A 17,375-nucleotide genomic window follows, 5' to 3' on the forward strand; every position below is an offset into this window, starting at 1 on the left:
ATAGGCTGGAGCTAGACCGTGTAGTATTTTATACAGAAGTAGTAAAACCTTAAAATCACATCTTAAGTGCACATGAAGCCAGTGCAGGTGAGCCAGTACAGGCGTAATGTGATCAAACTTTCTTGTTCTTGTCAAAAGTCTAGCAGCCGCATTTTGTACCAAGTCAATCGGTACAAAACGGCGATATTCGGTTGGTACTTATAAAAATACCCAATTTGGTAACCATACAAGTTGTACACAGACCAATGTTAAGTATATATTTTCATAGTTTTAATACTTAGTAAGTTAAACTAAAAATAATAATGGTTGTTCTTAATTTTGTCAATTGCAGAAGCATGTCATATTTTTCCCTTTCGACTGTCTGTGGATATTTGCTACTCAAACACACACTTTTAAAAATCTGCCTCAACAAGAACCTCGGATTAGAATCCTGCAATCAAAGGATTAGTCTCCTAAACCTCTACGTGGTTAGGAGATTGGGAGGGTGTGAAGTGCTGACAAATAATTACCAAGAAACAACCCAAGTGTAATCACAGGAAATAAGAATTTGGACATTATGGGGTTATGTCAGGGCTTCACGGTGGCAGAGGGGTTAGTGCGTCTGCCTCACAATACGAAGTTCCTGCAGTCCTGGGTTCAAATCCAGGCTCGGGATCTTTCTGTGTGGAGTTTGCATGTTCTCCCCGTGAATGCGTGGGTTCCCTCCGGGTACTCCGGCTTCCTCCCACTTCCAAAGACATGCACCTGGGGATAGGTTGATTGGCAACACTAAATTGGCCCTAGTGTGTGAATGTGAGTGTGAATGTTGTCTGTCTATCTGTGTTGGCCCTGAAATGAGGTAGCGAATTGTCCAGGGTGTACCCCGCCTTCCGCCCGATTGTAGCTGAGATAGGCGCCAGCGCCCCCCGCAACCCCAAAAGGGAATAAGCGGTAGAAAATGGATGGATGGGGTTATCCATCCATCCATCCATCCATCATCTTCCGCTTATCCGAGGTCGGGTCGCGGGGGCAGCAGCCTAAGCAGGGAAGCCCAGACTTCCCTATCTCCAGCCACTTCGTCTAGCTCTTCCCGGGGGATCCCGAGGCGTTCCCAGGCCAGCCGGGAGACATAGTCTTTCCAACGGTTCCTGGGTCTTCCCCGTGGCCTCCTACCAGCTGGACGTGCCCTAACACATCCCTAGGGAGGCGTTCGGGTGGCATCCTGACCAGATGCCCGAACCACCTCATCTGGCTCCTCTCGATGTGGAGGAGCAGCGGCTTTACGTTGAGCTCCTCCCGGATGGCAGAGCTTCTCACCCTATCTCTAAGGGAGAGACCCGCCACCCGGCGGAGGAAACTCATTTCGGCCGCTTGTACCCGTGATCTTATCCTTTCGGTCATGACCCAAAGCTCATGACCATAGGTGAGGATGGGAACGTAGATCGACCGGTAAATTGAGAGCTTTGCCTTCCGGCTCAGCTCCTTCTTCACCACAACGGATCGATACAACGTCCGCATTACTGAAGACGCCGCACCGATCCGCCTGTCGATCTCACGATGGGGTTATGTCAGTATATTATCTATTTTTTTGTTTTTGAAACAAAAAACATTTTCCAAATGGTTTCTTTCAGCGCTTGTTTGCGGCACAAGAAGGGAGGCTAAAGTGTTTGTTTGCCCCTTTCAGGCTCGCAGAGGCAGGCAGCGTCCAGAGTCTGTCCCTGTCGGAAAGTCACCTGGCCGAGCTGGATGGAGACACCCTGCGGTTGTTCGGACTCGGCGCCCTGGAGGCGCTGGAGAGGAGCTGGGGCGCTCAGACGGCCGGCGCCGTGACCGTCATCACCTTCCGCTACATCCAATTTGACGCCATCGTACCGACGCTGCCAAAAATCAGGGTCAAGTTCCCCAATCTGTTGGTGAGGACATGAAAAAAAAAACCCACATACATTGTTGCACTATGACTTACACAACATTTTTTGTTATTCTCTGCAGCATCTAATCTTTTTAGAAACCAACATCAGTCGCCTGCCGCAGCTGGCCGCCCTGGCTCAGGTCAGGCGTCTGGAGCAGCTGACCATCCACCTGGAAGGAAACCCGGTGGTCAGCCTGGCTCTGTGGCGCTCCTTTGTCATCTACCGCCTTCACCACTTCAACATGCAGAAGATCAACGGCCAGGAGGTTAGTCAAGTCTGGAAAGCTGCAGCATTAGGTTGGACCGTCACTGTCTAATAACAAACATGACAAAAAAAGTTATATATTTGCACAGAAGATAATGCACTAAAATAGTGAGACGTTACCTTAACAATATGTTTATTGTTGTCGATTACAGTGGTGCACAGTAGAACTCTTCTATCAGGACTTTTTAGTAAGGAATCAAATTTAATTGAAGGACAGAAGTCTAAAAAAACAGGTCAATGAAGCTTTTCTACCTGTTATCCACAGGCACGCACACACACACACACTTGGTTGTGACGCAAACCTGCTTACCGCACTTCCACCGTGCAGCCAAAATTAAAAAGATATTTTTTCTTAATAATTTTTGTTGTCCTTGATTTTCTTTGTTTTGAAAAATCGGCCTTGAAAAATAAATGTTGTCATAGATTCTGGTCAGTCTTAGTAAAAAAAAAAAAGTTTGATTCATACTATTGATTCATGGTGGGGCGGCATAGCTCGGTTGGTAGAGTGGCCGTGCCAGCAACTTGAGGGTTGCAGGTTCGATTCCCGCTTCTGCCATCCTAGTCACTGCTGTTGTGTCCTTGGGCAAGACACTTTACCCACCTGCTCCCAGTGCCACCCACACTGGTTTAAATGTAACTTAGATATTGGGTTTCACTATGTAAAGCACTTTGAGTCACTAGAGAAAAGCGCTATATAAATATAATTCACTTCACTTCACTATTAATATAGTTACATTTATTTTTGTACTTGATTGAATTAAATGTCTATAATGCAATGTAATTCAAATGTATCACTTTTATCTGTAATTTATTTTGTATGTTATTATATTGTATTTATTAGATGTATTATGTTATTAATACATTATATATGTATTTTATTATATTTAATTCGTAATAAAGTGTAATGTATATGTGCAGCTGGGATTGGCTCCAGCACCCCCCACGACCCCATGAGGGACAAGCGGTAGAAAATGGATGGATGGATGTATTATATATTTTTCTAATTATTGAATAATGATTTATTTGGCTCTGGGCTTAAAGGGGAACATTATCACAATTTCAAAAGGGTTAAAAACAATAAAAATCAGTTCCAGGTGGCTTGTTTTATTTTTCTAAGTCCATCCATCCATCCATTTTCTACCGCTTATTCCCTTTTTTTTGGGGGTCGCGGGGGGCGCTGGCGCCTATCTCAGCTACAATCGGGCGGAAGGCGGGGTACACCCTGGACAAGTCGCCACCTCATCGCAGGGCTATTTTTCTAAGTTTTTTTTTCAAAATTTTACACCTCCCGGAATATCCCTTAAAAAAAGCTTTAAAGTTCTTGATTTTCGCTATTTACGATGCGACTGTCCATTTCCCTGTGACGTCATACAGTGCTGCCAATACAAACAACATGGCGGTTACCACAGCAAGATATAGCGACATTAGCTCGGATTCAGACTTGGATTTCAGCTGCTTAAGGGATTCAACAGATTACACATGTATTGAAACAGATGGTCGGAGTATGAAGGCAGACAGCGAAAACGAAATTGAAGAAGAAACTGAAGCTATTGAGCGAATAGCTATTGACGCTATTTGGCCATAGCATGGGTGTACCCAATGAAGTGGCCTATAGCATGGCTGCCTTATTAGCATCGCCGGTAAAATGTGCGGACCAAACAATCAGGACTTTCGCATCTTGTGACACTGGAGCAACTTAAATCCGTCGATTGGTAAGTGTTTGTTTTGCATTAAAAGTGGGTGTATAGTTTCAAATGTACATACAGCTAGTGTAAATAGCATGTTAGCATCGATTAGCGTAGCATGTTAGCATCGATTAGCTGGCAGTCATGCTGCAACCAAATATGTCTGATTAGCACATAAGTCAACAACATCAACAAAACTCACCTTTGTGATTTCGTTGACTTAATCGTTGCAAATGCATCTGCAGGTTATCCATACATCTCTGTGCCATGTCTGCCTTAGCATCGCCGGTAAAATGTGCAGACACTCTGGCACATTCAATGGGGGTCTGGCGGCAGATTTCTTGCCAGTGGTGCAACTTGAATCCCTCCCTGTTAGTGTTGTTACACCCTCCGACAACACACCGACGAGGCATGATGTCTCCAAGGTTCCAAAAAATAGTCGAAAAAACGGAAAATAACAGAGCTGAGACCCGGTGTTTGTAATGTGAAAATGAAAATGGCGGGTGTATTACCTCGGTGACGCCACATTCTGATGTCATCGCTACAAGACCGATAAACAGAAAGGCGTTTAATTCGCCAAAATTCACCCATTTAGAGTTCGGAAATCTGTTGAAAAAATACATGGGCTTTTTTCTGCACCATCAAGGTATATATTGACGCTTACATAGGTCTGGTGATAATGTTCCCCTTTAAAATAGAATATTCGGCCTAGAGCCAAATAAGATCAGCAATCTACTAATAAAAGTTTCAATCCATCAATCAATCAATTAATTTTAACACTTGTCCCTTTCCAAATATACCAAATGAAAATAATAGTGAAGAGAGTGAGTTAGTTCTCTGAGGTGGCCCCCAAAACTTTTGAGTTGAGTAACCCTGACATCTATATTGTCCATCCATCCATCCATCATCTTCGGCTTATCCGAGGTCAGGTCGCGGGGGCAGCAGCCTAAGCAGGGAAGCCCAGACTTCCCTATCTCCAGCCACTTCGTCTAGCTCTTCCCGGGGGATCCCGAGGCGTTCCCAGGCCAGCCGGGAGACATAGTCTTCCCAACGTGTCCTGGGTCTTCCCCGTGGCCTCCTACCGGTTGGACGTGCCCTAAACACCTCCCTAGGGAGGCGTTCGGGTGGCATCCTGACCAGATGCCCGAACCACCTCATCTGGCTCCTCTCGATGTGAAGGAGCAGCGGCTTTACTTTGAGTTCCTCCCGGATGGCAGAGCTTCTCACCCTATCTCTAAGGGAGAGACCTGGAAACTCGTTTCGGCCGCTTGTACCCGTGATCTTATCCTTTCGGTCATGACCCAAAGCTCATGACCATAGGTGAGGATGGGAACGTAGATCGACCGGTAAATTGAGAGCTTTGCCTTCCGGCTCAGCTCCTTCTTCACCACAACGGATCGATACAACGTCCGCATTACTGAAGACGCCGCACCGATCCGCCTGTCGATCTCACGATCCACTCTTCCCCCACTCGTGAACAAGACTCCTAGGTACTTGAACTATATTGATCTATATTGTATATTCAGCATATAACTGCCCTCTCAATGTCACTGTGTATGTTTTGTGTGTTGTATCAGTACATGTGTGTGTGTTCACGTTCCATCTCCAGGTCACTATGAACGACATCATCGCCGCAGAGCGCGTTTTCGGCACGCTGGGTCACATAGCGGCCACCGAGACGCCACGTTGCCGCCTCCTCCTGCTACTAGAGGAGTCCAGGTGAGCGGTTCAGACACACTCCACAACGCAACGCAGCATTACCAGCAGCTTAGCGATCGAGGCGCGTAAGAGACGTGGCATCCCCTTGTCTTCATAGGTTTGAGTTGCAGCTTGTGAAGGAGGTGTGGGCATGTGCTCGCTTGACTGTGTGTGCATATTTGTGTGAGACTGGCACCCAATAACCAGTGCAATTAGACGGCATGTCTCTAGGTGGGTACTTGGCAGCGGGACGTACACACATTCCACCTTTTTCTGCTACTGTGGCTCTAATTCTGTCTTCTGACAAGCACTTAGGCTCAACTGTAAATAACAACCTGCCTCCATGCATGACAACATTGAAGTAGAAAACAACACGGTCATGTCCAGGCAATCACGCAACAGCTGGAGATAATCGTTTTATGTATTTTTCTTCATAACCTTGAACACTTTCAACCATTGAAATAAACAACCGAATATAAGACCGACTCAGCTCAGTGATCATCAAAGGATCTACTTATTTATTTCGTTGCTTTTTTACTTAAAAAAGAATGTGAAGTACAGTAACCGGACTCTCGTTCAAAGCAGTCAAACTCAAGTGTTGACATTGGGTCACTTTGTTATCAAGGTCAAAATATATAATGATTGGAGGCTTTTGCGTTGGTTAACTTCTTTTTGCACTTGAGTGTTTTGAATTGGCGCAGTCAAGGCGTTGAGGGGTTCCGGTTTGGTAACCGCAGGATTAGGTCTCTGCTTTTTGCAGATGATGTAGTCCTGATGGCTTCATCTGACCGGGATCTTCAGCTCTCGCTGGATCGGTTCGCAGCCGAGTGTGAAGCGACCGGAATGAGAATCAGCACCTCTAAGTCCGAGTCCATGGTTCTCGCCCGGAAAAGGGTGGAGTGCCATCTCCGGGTTGGGGAGGAGACCCTGCCCCAAGTGGAGGAGTTCAAGTACCTAGGAGTCTTGTTCACGAGTGAGGGAAGAGTGGATCGTGAGATCGACAGGCGGATCGGTGCGGCGTCTTCAGTAATGCGGACGTTGTACCGATCCGTTGTGGTGAAGAAGGAGCTGAGCCGGAAGGCAAAGCTCTCAATTTACCGGTCGATCTACGTTCCCATCCTCACCTATGGTCATGAGCTTTGGGTCATGACCGAAAGGATAAGATCACGGGTACAAGCGGCCGAAATGAGTTTCCTCCGCCGTGTGGCGGGGCTCTCCCTTAGAGATAGGGTGAGAAGCTCTGCCATCCGGGAGGAGCTCAACGTAAAGCCGCTGCTCCTTCACATCGAGAGGAGCCAGATGAGGTGGTTCGGGCATCTGGTCAGGATGCCACCCGAACGCCTCCCTAGGGAGGTGTTTAGGGCACGTCCAACCGGTAGGAGGCCACGGGGAAGACCCAGGACACGTTGGGAAGACTATGTCTCCCGGCTGGCCTGGGAACGCCTCGGGATCCCCCGGGAAGAGTTAGACGAAGTGGCTGGGGAGAGGGAAGTCTGGGTTTCCCTGCTTAGGCTGTTGCCCCCGCGACCCGACCTCGGATAAGCGGAAGATGATGGATGGATGGATGGATGTTTTGAATTGGGATACATGAGGCGCATACTTAGACATATTGATTCAACATTTGTGGTTAATGCTGGCTAAATTGGGGGCCTAAAAATATTTTATTTGGAGCCTCCTTTACAAAAATGTTCACTTTTTATATTAAGTGAAATCATTTTTGAAAATTGTTTAATCAAATTATTTTTCATTTAATTTGATGCATGTATGGTACTAAAATTAATTCATGACAAAAAAGTGTTCAAGAATGTTCTAGTGCAACATTTTTTATTTGTATTATTTTTTTATTCCTACTTTTAATTTTATTTTAATTTTAATTTTAATTTTTTTAGTTTTATTATCTTTATTTTATTTTCATTTTTATATAAAAATGTTTTATTGTATCGTTTTTATGGATAAGAAATGTAATTCAAAGTAACTATCATTTAATCAACCCTTTATTTAATTTGATGCACATTTTTTGCACTAAAAAAGTGTTCAAGAATAATATTTTTAGAGCAGCATTTTTTTTAACTTTTATTATAATTATTTTTTACTGTAGAGTAACAAATCAAGGATTCAAAGACCTTTATTTGACATACCCGTACACATTTGCACATATACAGTACAACATTTGGACTCAAGTCCCGGCAAGTATAAACAAAAATGGCTATAAATAGGGGGCTTCACGGTGGCACAGGGGTTAGTGCATCTGCCTCACAATACGAAGGTCCTGAGTAGTCCTGGGTTCGATCCCGGGCTTAGGATCTTTCTGTGTGGAGTTTGCATGTCCTCCCCGTGACTGCGTGGGTTCCCTCCAGGTACTCCGGCTTCCTCCCACTTCCAAAGCCATGCACCTGGGGATAGGTTGATTGGCAACACTAAATTGGCCCTAGTGTGTGAATGTGAGTGAGACTGTTGTCTCTCTATTCTTGTTGGCCCTGCGATGAGATGGCGACTTGTCCAGGGTGTACGCCGCCTTCCGCCCAATTGTAGCTGAGATAGGCACCAGCGCCCCCCGCGACCCCAAAGGGAATAAGCGGTAGTAAATGGATGGATGGAGAATGTATTCTCGTATTGTTTTTATAGATAATAAATGTACTACAAAGTAACTATCATTTAATCAATCCTTTATTTAATTTGATGCACATTTTTTGCACTAAAAAGTGATTAGGAATAATATTTTTAGAGCAGCATTTTTTTTTATTTTACTATAATTTGTATTTATTTATTTATATTTTACTGCAGAGTAACAAATCAAGGATTCAAAGAGCTTTATTTGACGTACCCGTACACATTTGCACATATACGGTACAAAATTTGGACTCAGGTCCCGGCAAGTATTAAGAAAAACGGTCATATATAGGCAATAAAGGAAATTCAGCAGTAAATATTACATAGTAGTCATTTAATATTTTTTTTTCTATTTTGATGCATATTTTGTATAGTAAAATGAGCATCTGGGAAAGAAAGTATTCAAGAATTACCTTTTATTGCGACAGTTACATTTTTTATACATTTATTTTAACTTTTATTATTTGTATTTTATATATTTTTTTATTTTGTTCTCTTGTCACTGCAGAATAACTAATGCAACATAATTCAAACTTTTTTTTTCATTTAATTTGATGCTTATTTTGTACTAAAATGAATTTGTCACCGATTCTGTTCATAACTTTTATGGACAGAATTTCTAGGCACAGTCAAGGCGTTGAGGGGTTCCGGTTTGGTAACCGCAGGATTAGGTCTCTGCTTTTTGCAGATGATGTGGTCCTGATGGCTTCATCTGACCGGGATCTTCAGCTCTCGCTGGATCGGTTCGCAGCCGAGTGTGAAGCGACCGGAATGAGAATCAGCACCTCCAAGTCCGAGTCCATGGTTCTCGCCCGGAAAAGGGTGGAGTGCCATCTCCGGGTTGGGGAGGAGACCCTGCCCCAAGTGGAGGAGTTCAAGTACCTAGGAGTCTTGTTCACGAGTGAGGGAAGAGTGGATCGTGAGATCGACAGGCGGATCGGTGCGGCGTCTTCAGTAATGCGGACGTTGTACCAATCCGTTGTGGTGAAGAAGGAGCTGAGCCGGAAGGCAAAGCTCTCAATTTACCGGTCGATCTACGTTCCCATCCTCACCTATGGTCATGAGCTTTGGGTCATGACCGAAAAGATAAGATCACGGGTACAAGCGGCCGAAATGAGTTTCCTCCGCCGGGTGGCGGGGCTCTCCCTTAGAGATAGGGTGAGAAGCTCTGCCATCCGGGAGGAACTCAAAGTAAAGCCGCTGCTCCTTCACATCGAGAGGAGCCAGATGAGGTGGTTCGGGCATCTGGTCAGGATGCCACCCGAACGCCTCCCTAGGGAGGTGTTTAGGGCACGTCCAACCGGTAGGAGGCCACGGGGAAGACCCAGGACACGTTGGGAAGACTATGTCTCCCGGCTGGCCTGGGAACGCCTCGGGATCCCCCGGGAAGAGCTAGACGAAGTGGCTGGGGAGAGGGAAGTCTGGGTTTCCCTGCTTAGGCTGTTGCCCCCGCGACCCGACCTCGGATAAGCGGAAGATGATGGATGGATGGATGGATGGATGAATTTATGAGAAAAAAGTGTTCAACAATATGTTTTAGTGCAACATTTTTTACTTGAATTTTTTTTTTATTCCTTCTTTAATTTTGTTTTAATTTTGATTGTTATTTGCATTTTTGTTGTTGTATTATCTTTATTTTTCTATCTTTTTTTTTATATTTATTTTTTATTCAGGTATTGCTTGAATAAAAAAAAATTGTACTGCAGAGTTACCACATTTAATCAATTCTTTATTTAATTTGATGCACCTTTTTTGCGCTAAAAAGTGTTCAACAATAATTTCTTTACTACAACGTTTTTTCCTTAATTATTTTTTATCTTTTTATTGTTTAGTTTTATTAAATAATTTCTTACTGCAGCGTAACAAATCAAGGATTCAAAGAGCTTTATTTGACATACCCATACACATTTGCACACAAACGGTACAAAATTTGGACTCAGGTCCCGACAAGTATTAAGAAAAACGGTAATAAATAGCCCATAAAGGGGGAAAAAATCTAATATTACATAGAAGTCATTTAATCTTTTTTTTTCTATTTTGATGCATATTTTTTTAACTAAAATAAACTTCTGGGAAAGAAAGTGTTCAAGTATTACCTTTTAGTGAAACAGTTTTCATTTTTAATGCACTTATTTTTTTTTTTCATTTGTTTTTGTTGTATTTTTTATTTTATTCTGTTTTTTTCACTGCAAAATAACAAATGTAACATGATGGACTTGCAAATATTTCCTGTCGCAACTCTTCCTGCGGATCTAAAACAGTATGACGACCAGCAGTGTTTCCCAGAGTTCAAGAATTAAAATAGGGACATTTGCGATTGTATTATTATTAGGGCCCCACAGGGTCCCAAACGGGCCTTATGCACAGTGCGTATAGTTGCCTATAGGGGGGTTAATGTCCTTACAAATATTTTATATTGATATCTAATTTTTACAAACTAAGGTTTCCTTATTTCAAAACTTGGTTTATTTCAAGTTGCAAAGTGTTTGAATGCAATGCATGCTTCAAATGGATTGTAAGGAATGTGCTGGCTGCCCTGCAGAGTACTAACAAGCCAAAGATTGTGATTTTACGACCACGTCACTCACTCTCTCGCTCGTTGGCGTCTCTGTCTCTTCTTTCTGGCCCCGAAGGAAGCGCCAGCTGCAATTCCTGTTGGAGGGGCGTGGCCGGCGGGCGGGGCTGAGCCCTGAGGAGCTGCGAGACAACGGGAAGCTCCTGGGAGAAGGTCTGAGCCGAGCGCTGTTCAACTACCCGAGCCGGGACAGCAACACCGACAGCCCTGAGGTCTGCATTGTCATTCACATTAAAACGTGATGAAAAGTTCTTTTAGGGTAAACCATGGGTGGCAAACTCTGGCCCGTGGGCCAAATTTGGCCCGCTGTGTAATTTCATTTGGCCCTTGAGGCAATATCAAATTAACATTAGAGCTGGCCCGCCGCTGTAACACCGCATTCACCTCTAAAACTCATACTCGTCAACCCTCCCGAATTTCCGGGGAGACTCCCGAAGTTCAGTGCCTCTCCCGAATTTCTCCCGATTTCCACCCGGACAATAATATTGGGGATGGGCCGTAAAAGCACTGCCTTTGACGTTCTCTGCATGTCGCCACGTCGGCTTCTCCTCCTTACAAACAGCGTGCCGGCCCACTCACATAATATATGCGGCTCATACACACGCACAAGTGTATGCAAGCATACTTGGTCAACAGCCATACAGGTCACACTGAGGGTGGCCGTATAAACAACTTTAACACTGTGACAAATATACGCCACACTGTGAACCCACAGCAAACAAAAATGACAAACACATTTCGGGAGAACATCCGCTCCGTAACACAACAAAAACACAACCGAACAAATACCCAGAAACCCTTGCATCACTAACTCTTCCGGGATGCTACAATATACACCCCCGCTACCACCAAACCCCAACCCAACTCAAACCCGCCGCCGAAAAGAGGCATTCAATTTGTATTTTTATTTTATTTGATCTGCCATTGATATTTCTTAATTATTAGTATTTAAAACTCAATTTGCATGTCACTATAAAGTTATATAAGCCTTGCTTGGTCAATATTCAATGCAAAACTTGTTTGGGTCCCTATTAAAAGGTTAATTTGTTCAACCTCGGCCCGCGGCTTCGTTCAGTTTTAAATTTTGGTCCACTCTGTATTTGAGTTTGACACCCCTGGGGTAAACTATAACGCGAAAGTAACTTCATGACGGCGTTCTAATAGTAATATTTGTCTGTGGAGCCTGTTGATTAGCACCAAGCATGCTCCAAACTTGCTTTTTAAGGAAAAACCTCCCTATGGACGTGATAGTAAACCTGCCCTATGTTTACACCAGCTCTTTGTAAGGCAGCAGGCTTCACGACACGTCCTAAAATAATGCTAACTATGCTTCAGTCAGTTACAGATCAGAATCAGAATCAGAATCAGAAATAAAATTAAGATTTTCAGCACAATCCCATTCAAGATCAGATTGTGTGGTCACGTTCTGTTTGGTTTTGGACACATTGGGCACTCTTGTTTGTTTTGTTTCCATGCCTACCAATTAGTTTTCACTTGTCATGTCACGCACCTGGTTCATTTGGACTCATGCACCTGTTAATCACCACAGCATTATTTAAGCCTGTAGTTGCCAGGCAGTCAGCCTGGCGACATCACCTCCTATACGCCCATGTTATCCATGCCGATGATCCATGCTCTTTCTCGGTACAAGTAAGTTTTTGTTATTCATCCCATAGTTTGCAAGTTTTTTTTTATGTCCATAGTTTTGCCTTTGTGATAGTTTTTTCTTAGTCAAGTTTTTGATCCTCTCCTGAGAGCGCCTTTCGTTTATTCCTTTTTTTCAAAGTAATAATAAAAGATATCATTACCTTCACGCCATGTCCGGTCCAGTCGCTTTACACCACGGGAAGACAAACCGCACCGTAGTCCAAGTCATGACACAGACAAACATTACAGGGAGACAGAACAGGATCGCTGATGGGTCTGCCAACTTCTGGTGCCCCTACAAAAAAGGTGAGAAAGAGGTAAATGCCGGGGGAGATGAGAAAAAAAAATTCAGTCAATACATTGGCCCCTGGAGAGGTGGTCCAGACTGAGGCCAATTGGAAAAAAACCCATAGCCATAGCACACATAAATATGTGTGCTAGTGCAGTAGCAGGGGTAGGGAACCTATGGCTCTAGAGCCAGATGTGGCTCTTTTGATGACTGCATCTGGCTCTTGGATAAATCTGAGCTAACACTGCTTAACACAATAAGTAAAGACTAATTCCAGTTGTAATCAAAGTGTTAAAAATAACGTTCAAAATATTACCAGTGAGCTGCCTCTATTTTTTTAATTTCATTTATTTACTAGCAAGCTGGTCTCACTTTGCTTGACATTTTTTATTCTAAGAGAGACAAAACTCAAATAAAATTTGAAAATCCAAGAAAATATTTTAAAGACTTGGTCTTTACTTGTTTAAATAAATTCATTAATTTTTTTACTTTGCTTCTCATAACTTTTAGAAAGACAATTTTAGAGAAAAAATACAACCTTAAAAATGGTTTTAGGATTTTTAAACACATACACCGTTTTACCTTTTAAATTCCTTCCTCTTCTTTCCTGACAATTTAAATCAAGTATTTTTTTAATTTATTATTGTAAAGAATAATAAATACATTTTAATTTAATTCTTCATTTTAGCTTCTGTTTTTTCGATGAAGAATATTTGTGAAATATTTATTAAAACTTATTATGATTAAAATTCAAAAAAATTATTCTGGCAAATCTAGAAAATCTGTAGAATCAAATTTAAATCTTATTTCAAAGTCTTTTGAATTTCTTTTAAAATGTTTGTTCTGGAAAATCCAAAAGAAATAATGATTGGTCTTTGTTAGAAATATAGCTTGGTCCAATTTGTTATATATTCTAACAAAGTGCAGATTGGATTTTAACCTATTTAAAACATGTCATCAAAATTCTAAAATTAATATTAATCAGGAAAAATTACTAATGATGTTCCATAAATTCTTTTTTTTAATTTTTTTTCAAAAATATTCAAATTAGCTAGTTTTTTCTATTCATTTTTTTCGGTTGAATTTAGAATTTTAAAGAGTCGAAATTGAAGATAAACTATGTTTCAAAATTTTATTTTCATTTTTTTCGTGTTTTCTCCTCTTTTAAGCCGTTCAATTAAGTTTTTTTTTCTGTCATTTATTCTCTACAAAAAACCTTCCATAAAAGGAAAAAAAATGCACGACGGAATGACAGACAGAAATACCCATTTTATATATATATATATATATATTTATTTTTTTTCAAATGTATTTATTTATTAAAGGCAAATTGAGCAAATTGGCTATTTCTGGCAAATTAATTTAAGTGTGTATCAAACTGGTAGCCCTTCACATTAATCAGTACCCAAGAAGCAGCTCTTGGTTTCAAAAAGGTTGGTGACCCCTGCATTAGGCCCTTTTGGACATTACAGCATCTGGTAGAATGTCCTCATTTCTCCTCCTTCCTTCCCAGGAGGGTGCGATGGAGGCGTCAGAGCGCATCGCCATGGTGGATCAGTACCTCCAGGACCTGGTGCGCAGGGCCTCGGACACCAACCTAAAGGGCGAGGCCCTCCACACGCTGTGGCCCTCCATGTTCGCCGAGATGGTGAGGGACTGCGTGCTGGAGATGAGGGACCGCGCGGCCTTCCGCCAAGCCAGCCTCGCCAAGTGTTCCAAGTGAACTTCACGGTCCATCTTTATCCGTAGCAACACACTCTCACCTCTTGACCTTTCCACTTGCGTGACTTTTTTTTGGAGCCTGACAGGTTTATCTCCTCCAGATGGATGTAGACCACTCAAAAGACTCGTGGATTGAATGTATAGGCGGCCGCATCATCAGCTTGAAATGACCACAATCTTTTTACTTTGTATATTTTAGAATATACGCAGCTCACTTTCCCGATAGAAGACGCCGATGAAGACGTCACTTTATTTGCACTGGATTTCCATATCCTTCTGCACTTGTAGTAAAATAAATTCTCTATCGACACGCCACTTTGCTACACCTGCTTGTGTGTCCATTTCATCGCAGAACTGAATGTATTCACCAGATTTACTCCTGAAACAACTGCAGAGAGTCCCGGGCGTCTATTGAGGGTGAGGCTGTTTATTTCGCTTTCCACAAATTATTATTTTTTTGTTCATCAGTTACAGATTTGTTTGATATTTTTCCACAAATACAGTTTAATTTGTATGAAAACATACAAAACTATTGTATCCATTGACATCCATTGCTTTCCTCCTCTCCAAGGTTCTCATAGTCATCATTGTCACCGACGTCCCACTGGGTGTGAGTTTTCCTTGCCCTTATGTGGGCCTACCGAGGATGTCGTAGTGGTTTGTGCAGCCCTTTGAGACACTAGTGATTTAGGGCTATATAAGTAAACATTGATTGATTGATTGATAATATTACAACAAGTAGAAATTGAGTAGCAGATGTGTATTGAATGTTATTTGTACCAAGTGCATTCTTTAAAGATGTTGTCTTCCAACAAATAATTGTTAATATGTAAATAGGAAGTCCATCAAGTACGCAAGGTCGGAGGAGTCGCGTGAGCTCGTGCTGGGATATCCCTGAAGGCATCTTGATGCTTCACCAGGTTTGGACCATCTGCTACTGCTGCTCCCCTCATGCAAGCCATGCGTAAATAATTTGTGTTTTTAACCCCGATTTAACGACACTGCACCAACCAGGGAGGGTTTTTTTGTCTTTAATTGATATATATATATCATCCATTGATTGACCGACATCCATTGCTTTCGGTCCCCTAGGGGGACAGGAGACTAGATGTGGCAAAATTATTCTCTGCATTGCATTTGACCCATCACCCTTGATCACCCCCTGGGAGGTGAGGGGAGCAGTGGGCAGCAGCGTTGCCACGCCCGGGAATATTTTTTGGTGATTTAACCCCCAATTCCAACCCTTAATGCTGAGTGTCAAGCAGGGAGGTAACATTCCCATTTTTATAGTCTTTGGTATGACTCGGCCGGGGGTTTGAACTCACGACCAACCGATCTCAGGGCGGACACTCTAACCACTAGGCCACTGAGTAGGGAGTAACACTGTAGCTGATATGGCTATGTTAGTTTGGCTCACATCTATGTGGCAAGTGCAGCTTCTTTTCTTTCTCCTATGTCCCCCCCTCCCTTGTGGAGGGGGTCCGGTCCGATGACCATGGATGAAGTACTGAAGAGTCGAGACCCAGGATGGACCGCTCGTCGGGACCCAGGATGGAACGCTCGCCTGTATCGGTTGGGGACATCTCTATGCTGCTGATCCGCTTGAGATGGTTTCCTGTGGACGGGACTCTCGCTGCTGTCTTGGAGCCACTATGGATTGAACTTTCACAGTATCATGTTAGACCCGCTCGACATCCATTGCTTTCGGTCCCCTAGAGGGGGGGGGTTGCCCACATCTGAGGTCCTCTCCAAGGTTTCTCATAGTCAGCATTGTCACTGGCGTCCCACTGGATGTGAATTCTCCCTGCCCACTGGGTGTGAGATTTCCTTGCCCTTTTGTGGGTTCTTCCGAGGATGTTGTAGTCGTAATGATTTGTGCAGTCCTTTGAGACATTTGTGATTTGGGGCTATATAAATAAACATTGATTGATTGATTGATATATACTGTATACTAGGGGTGTGGGCAAGAATCGATTCTCATTTTTTTTTAATCGATTTTTATTTTATTTTATTTTTTTAATCATCAATCCAACAAAACACTACACAGCAATACCATAACAATGCAATCCAATTCCAAAACCAAACCTGACCCAGCAACACTCAGAACTGCAATAAACAGAGCAATTGAGAGGAGACACAAACACGACACAGAACAAACCAAAAGTAATGAAACAAAAATGAATATTATCAACAACGGTATCAATATTCGTTATAATTTCAGCATAGCAGTGATTAAAAATCCCTCACTGACATTATCATTAGACATTTATAAAAAAAAACAAAAAAAGAACAATAGTGTCACAGTGGCTTACACTTGCATCACATCTCATAAGTTTGACAACAGACTGTGTCCAATGTTTTCACAAAGATAAAATAAGTCATATTTTTGGTTCGTTTAATAATTAAAACAAATTTACATTATTGCAATCAGTTGATAAAACATTGTCCTTTGCAATTATGAAAGCTTTTAAAAAGAATCTACTACTCTGCTAGCATGTCAGCAGACTGTGTTAGATCCTGCTGAAATCCTATGTATTGAATGAATACAGAATCGTTTCGAATCGGAAAAATATCGTTTTTGAATCGAGAATCGCGTTGAATGGAAAAAATCGATATATAATCGAATCGCGACCCCAAGAATTGATATTGAATCAAATCGTGGGACACCCAAAGATTCGCAGCCCTTCTGTATACCCTTTAGTTTTCTAGTATGTTTTCATTTGTTTTTATTAGTTTTTTTGCTTGTTTTTTTTTAATACCGCTGATTTATTATCTTAAAATAAAATGATATCAGTTTTGGGTTGTATTTTAATATTTGGTTTTATTTGAAAATATAGGGCCTATATCAGGGGCCCCCGAACTTTTTTGACTTGGGGGCGGCATTGGGTTAAAACAATATGACCGCGGGCCGGGCTGTGTATATATATATGTATGTATATATATATATATATCAATCAATCAATGTTTACTTATATAGCCCTAAATCACTAGTGTCT

The 17,375-nt window shown here is 42.4% G+C and overlaps 1 protein-coding gene across 2 annotated transcripts in view; it reads left to right on the plus strand.

The window, feature by feature from the left end:
* Window positions 1–14,702, plus strand: part of LOC133536235 (leucine-rich repeat-containing protein 49) — a 98,598-nt gene extending 83,896 nt beyond the window's left edge. For both annotated transcript variants that reach the window (XM_061876615.1, XM_061876621.1), the window contains exons 14-18: window positions 1,664–1,892; window positions 1,969–2,154; window positions 5,448–5,557; window positions 10,780–10,933; window positions 14,171–14,702. In XM_061876615.1, coding sequence (XP_061732599.1) covers window positions 1,664–1,892; window positions 1,969–2,154; window positions 5,448–5,557; window positions 10,780–10,933; window positions 14,171–14,380 — 889 coding nt within the window. In that variant the 3' untranslated portion in view covers window positions 14,381–14,702. The remainder of the gene's footprint in view (window positions 1–1,663; window positions 1,893–1,968; window positions 2,155–5,447; window positions 5,558–10,779; window positions 10,934–14,170) is intronic.
* The last annotated feature ends 2,673 nt before the right edge of the window (window positions 14,703–17,375 follow it).

This window comes from Nerophis ophidion, linkage group LG02 (assembly GCF_033978795.1).
Source record: "Nerophis ophidion isolate RoL-2023_Sa linkage group LG02, RoL_Noph_v1.0, whole genome shotgun sequence".
In the NCBI taxonomy this organism is placed as follows: Eukaryota; Metazoa; Chordata; class Actinopteri; order Syngnathiformes; family Syngnathidae; genus Nerophis; species Nerophis ophidion.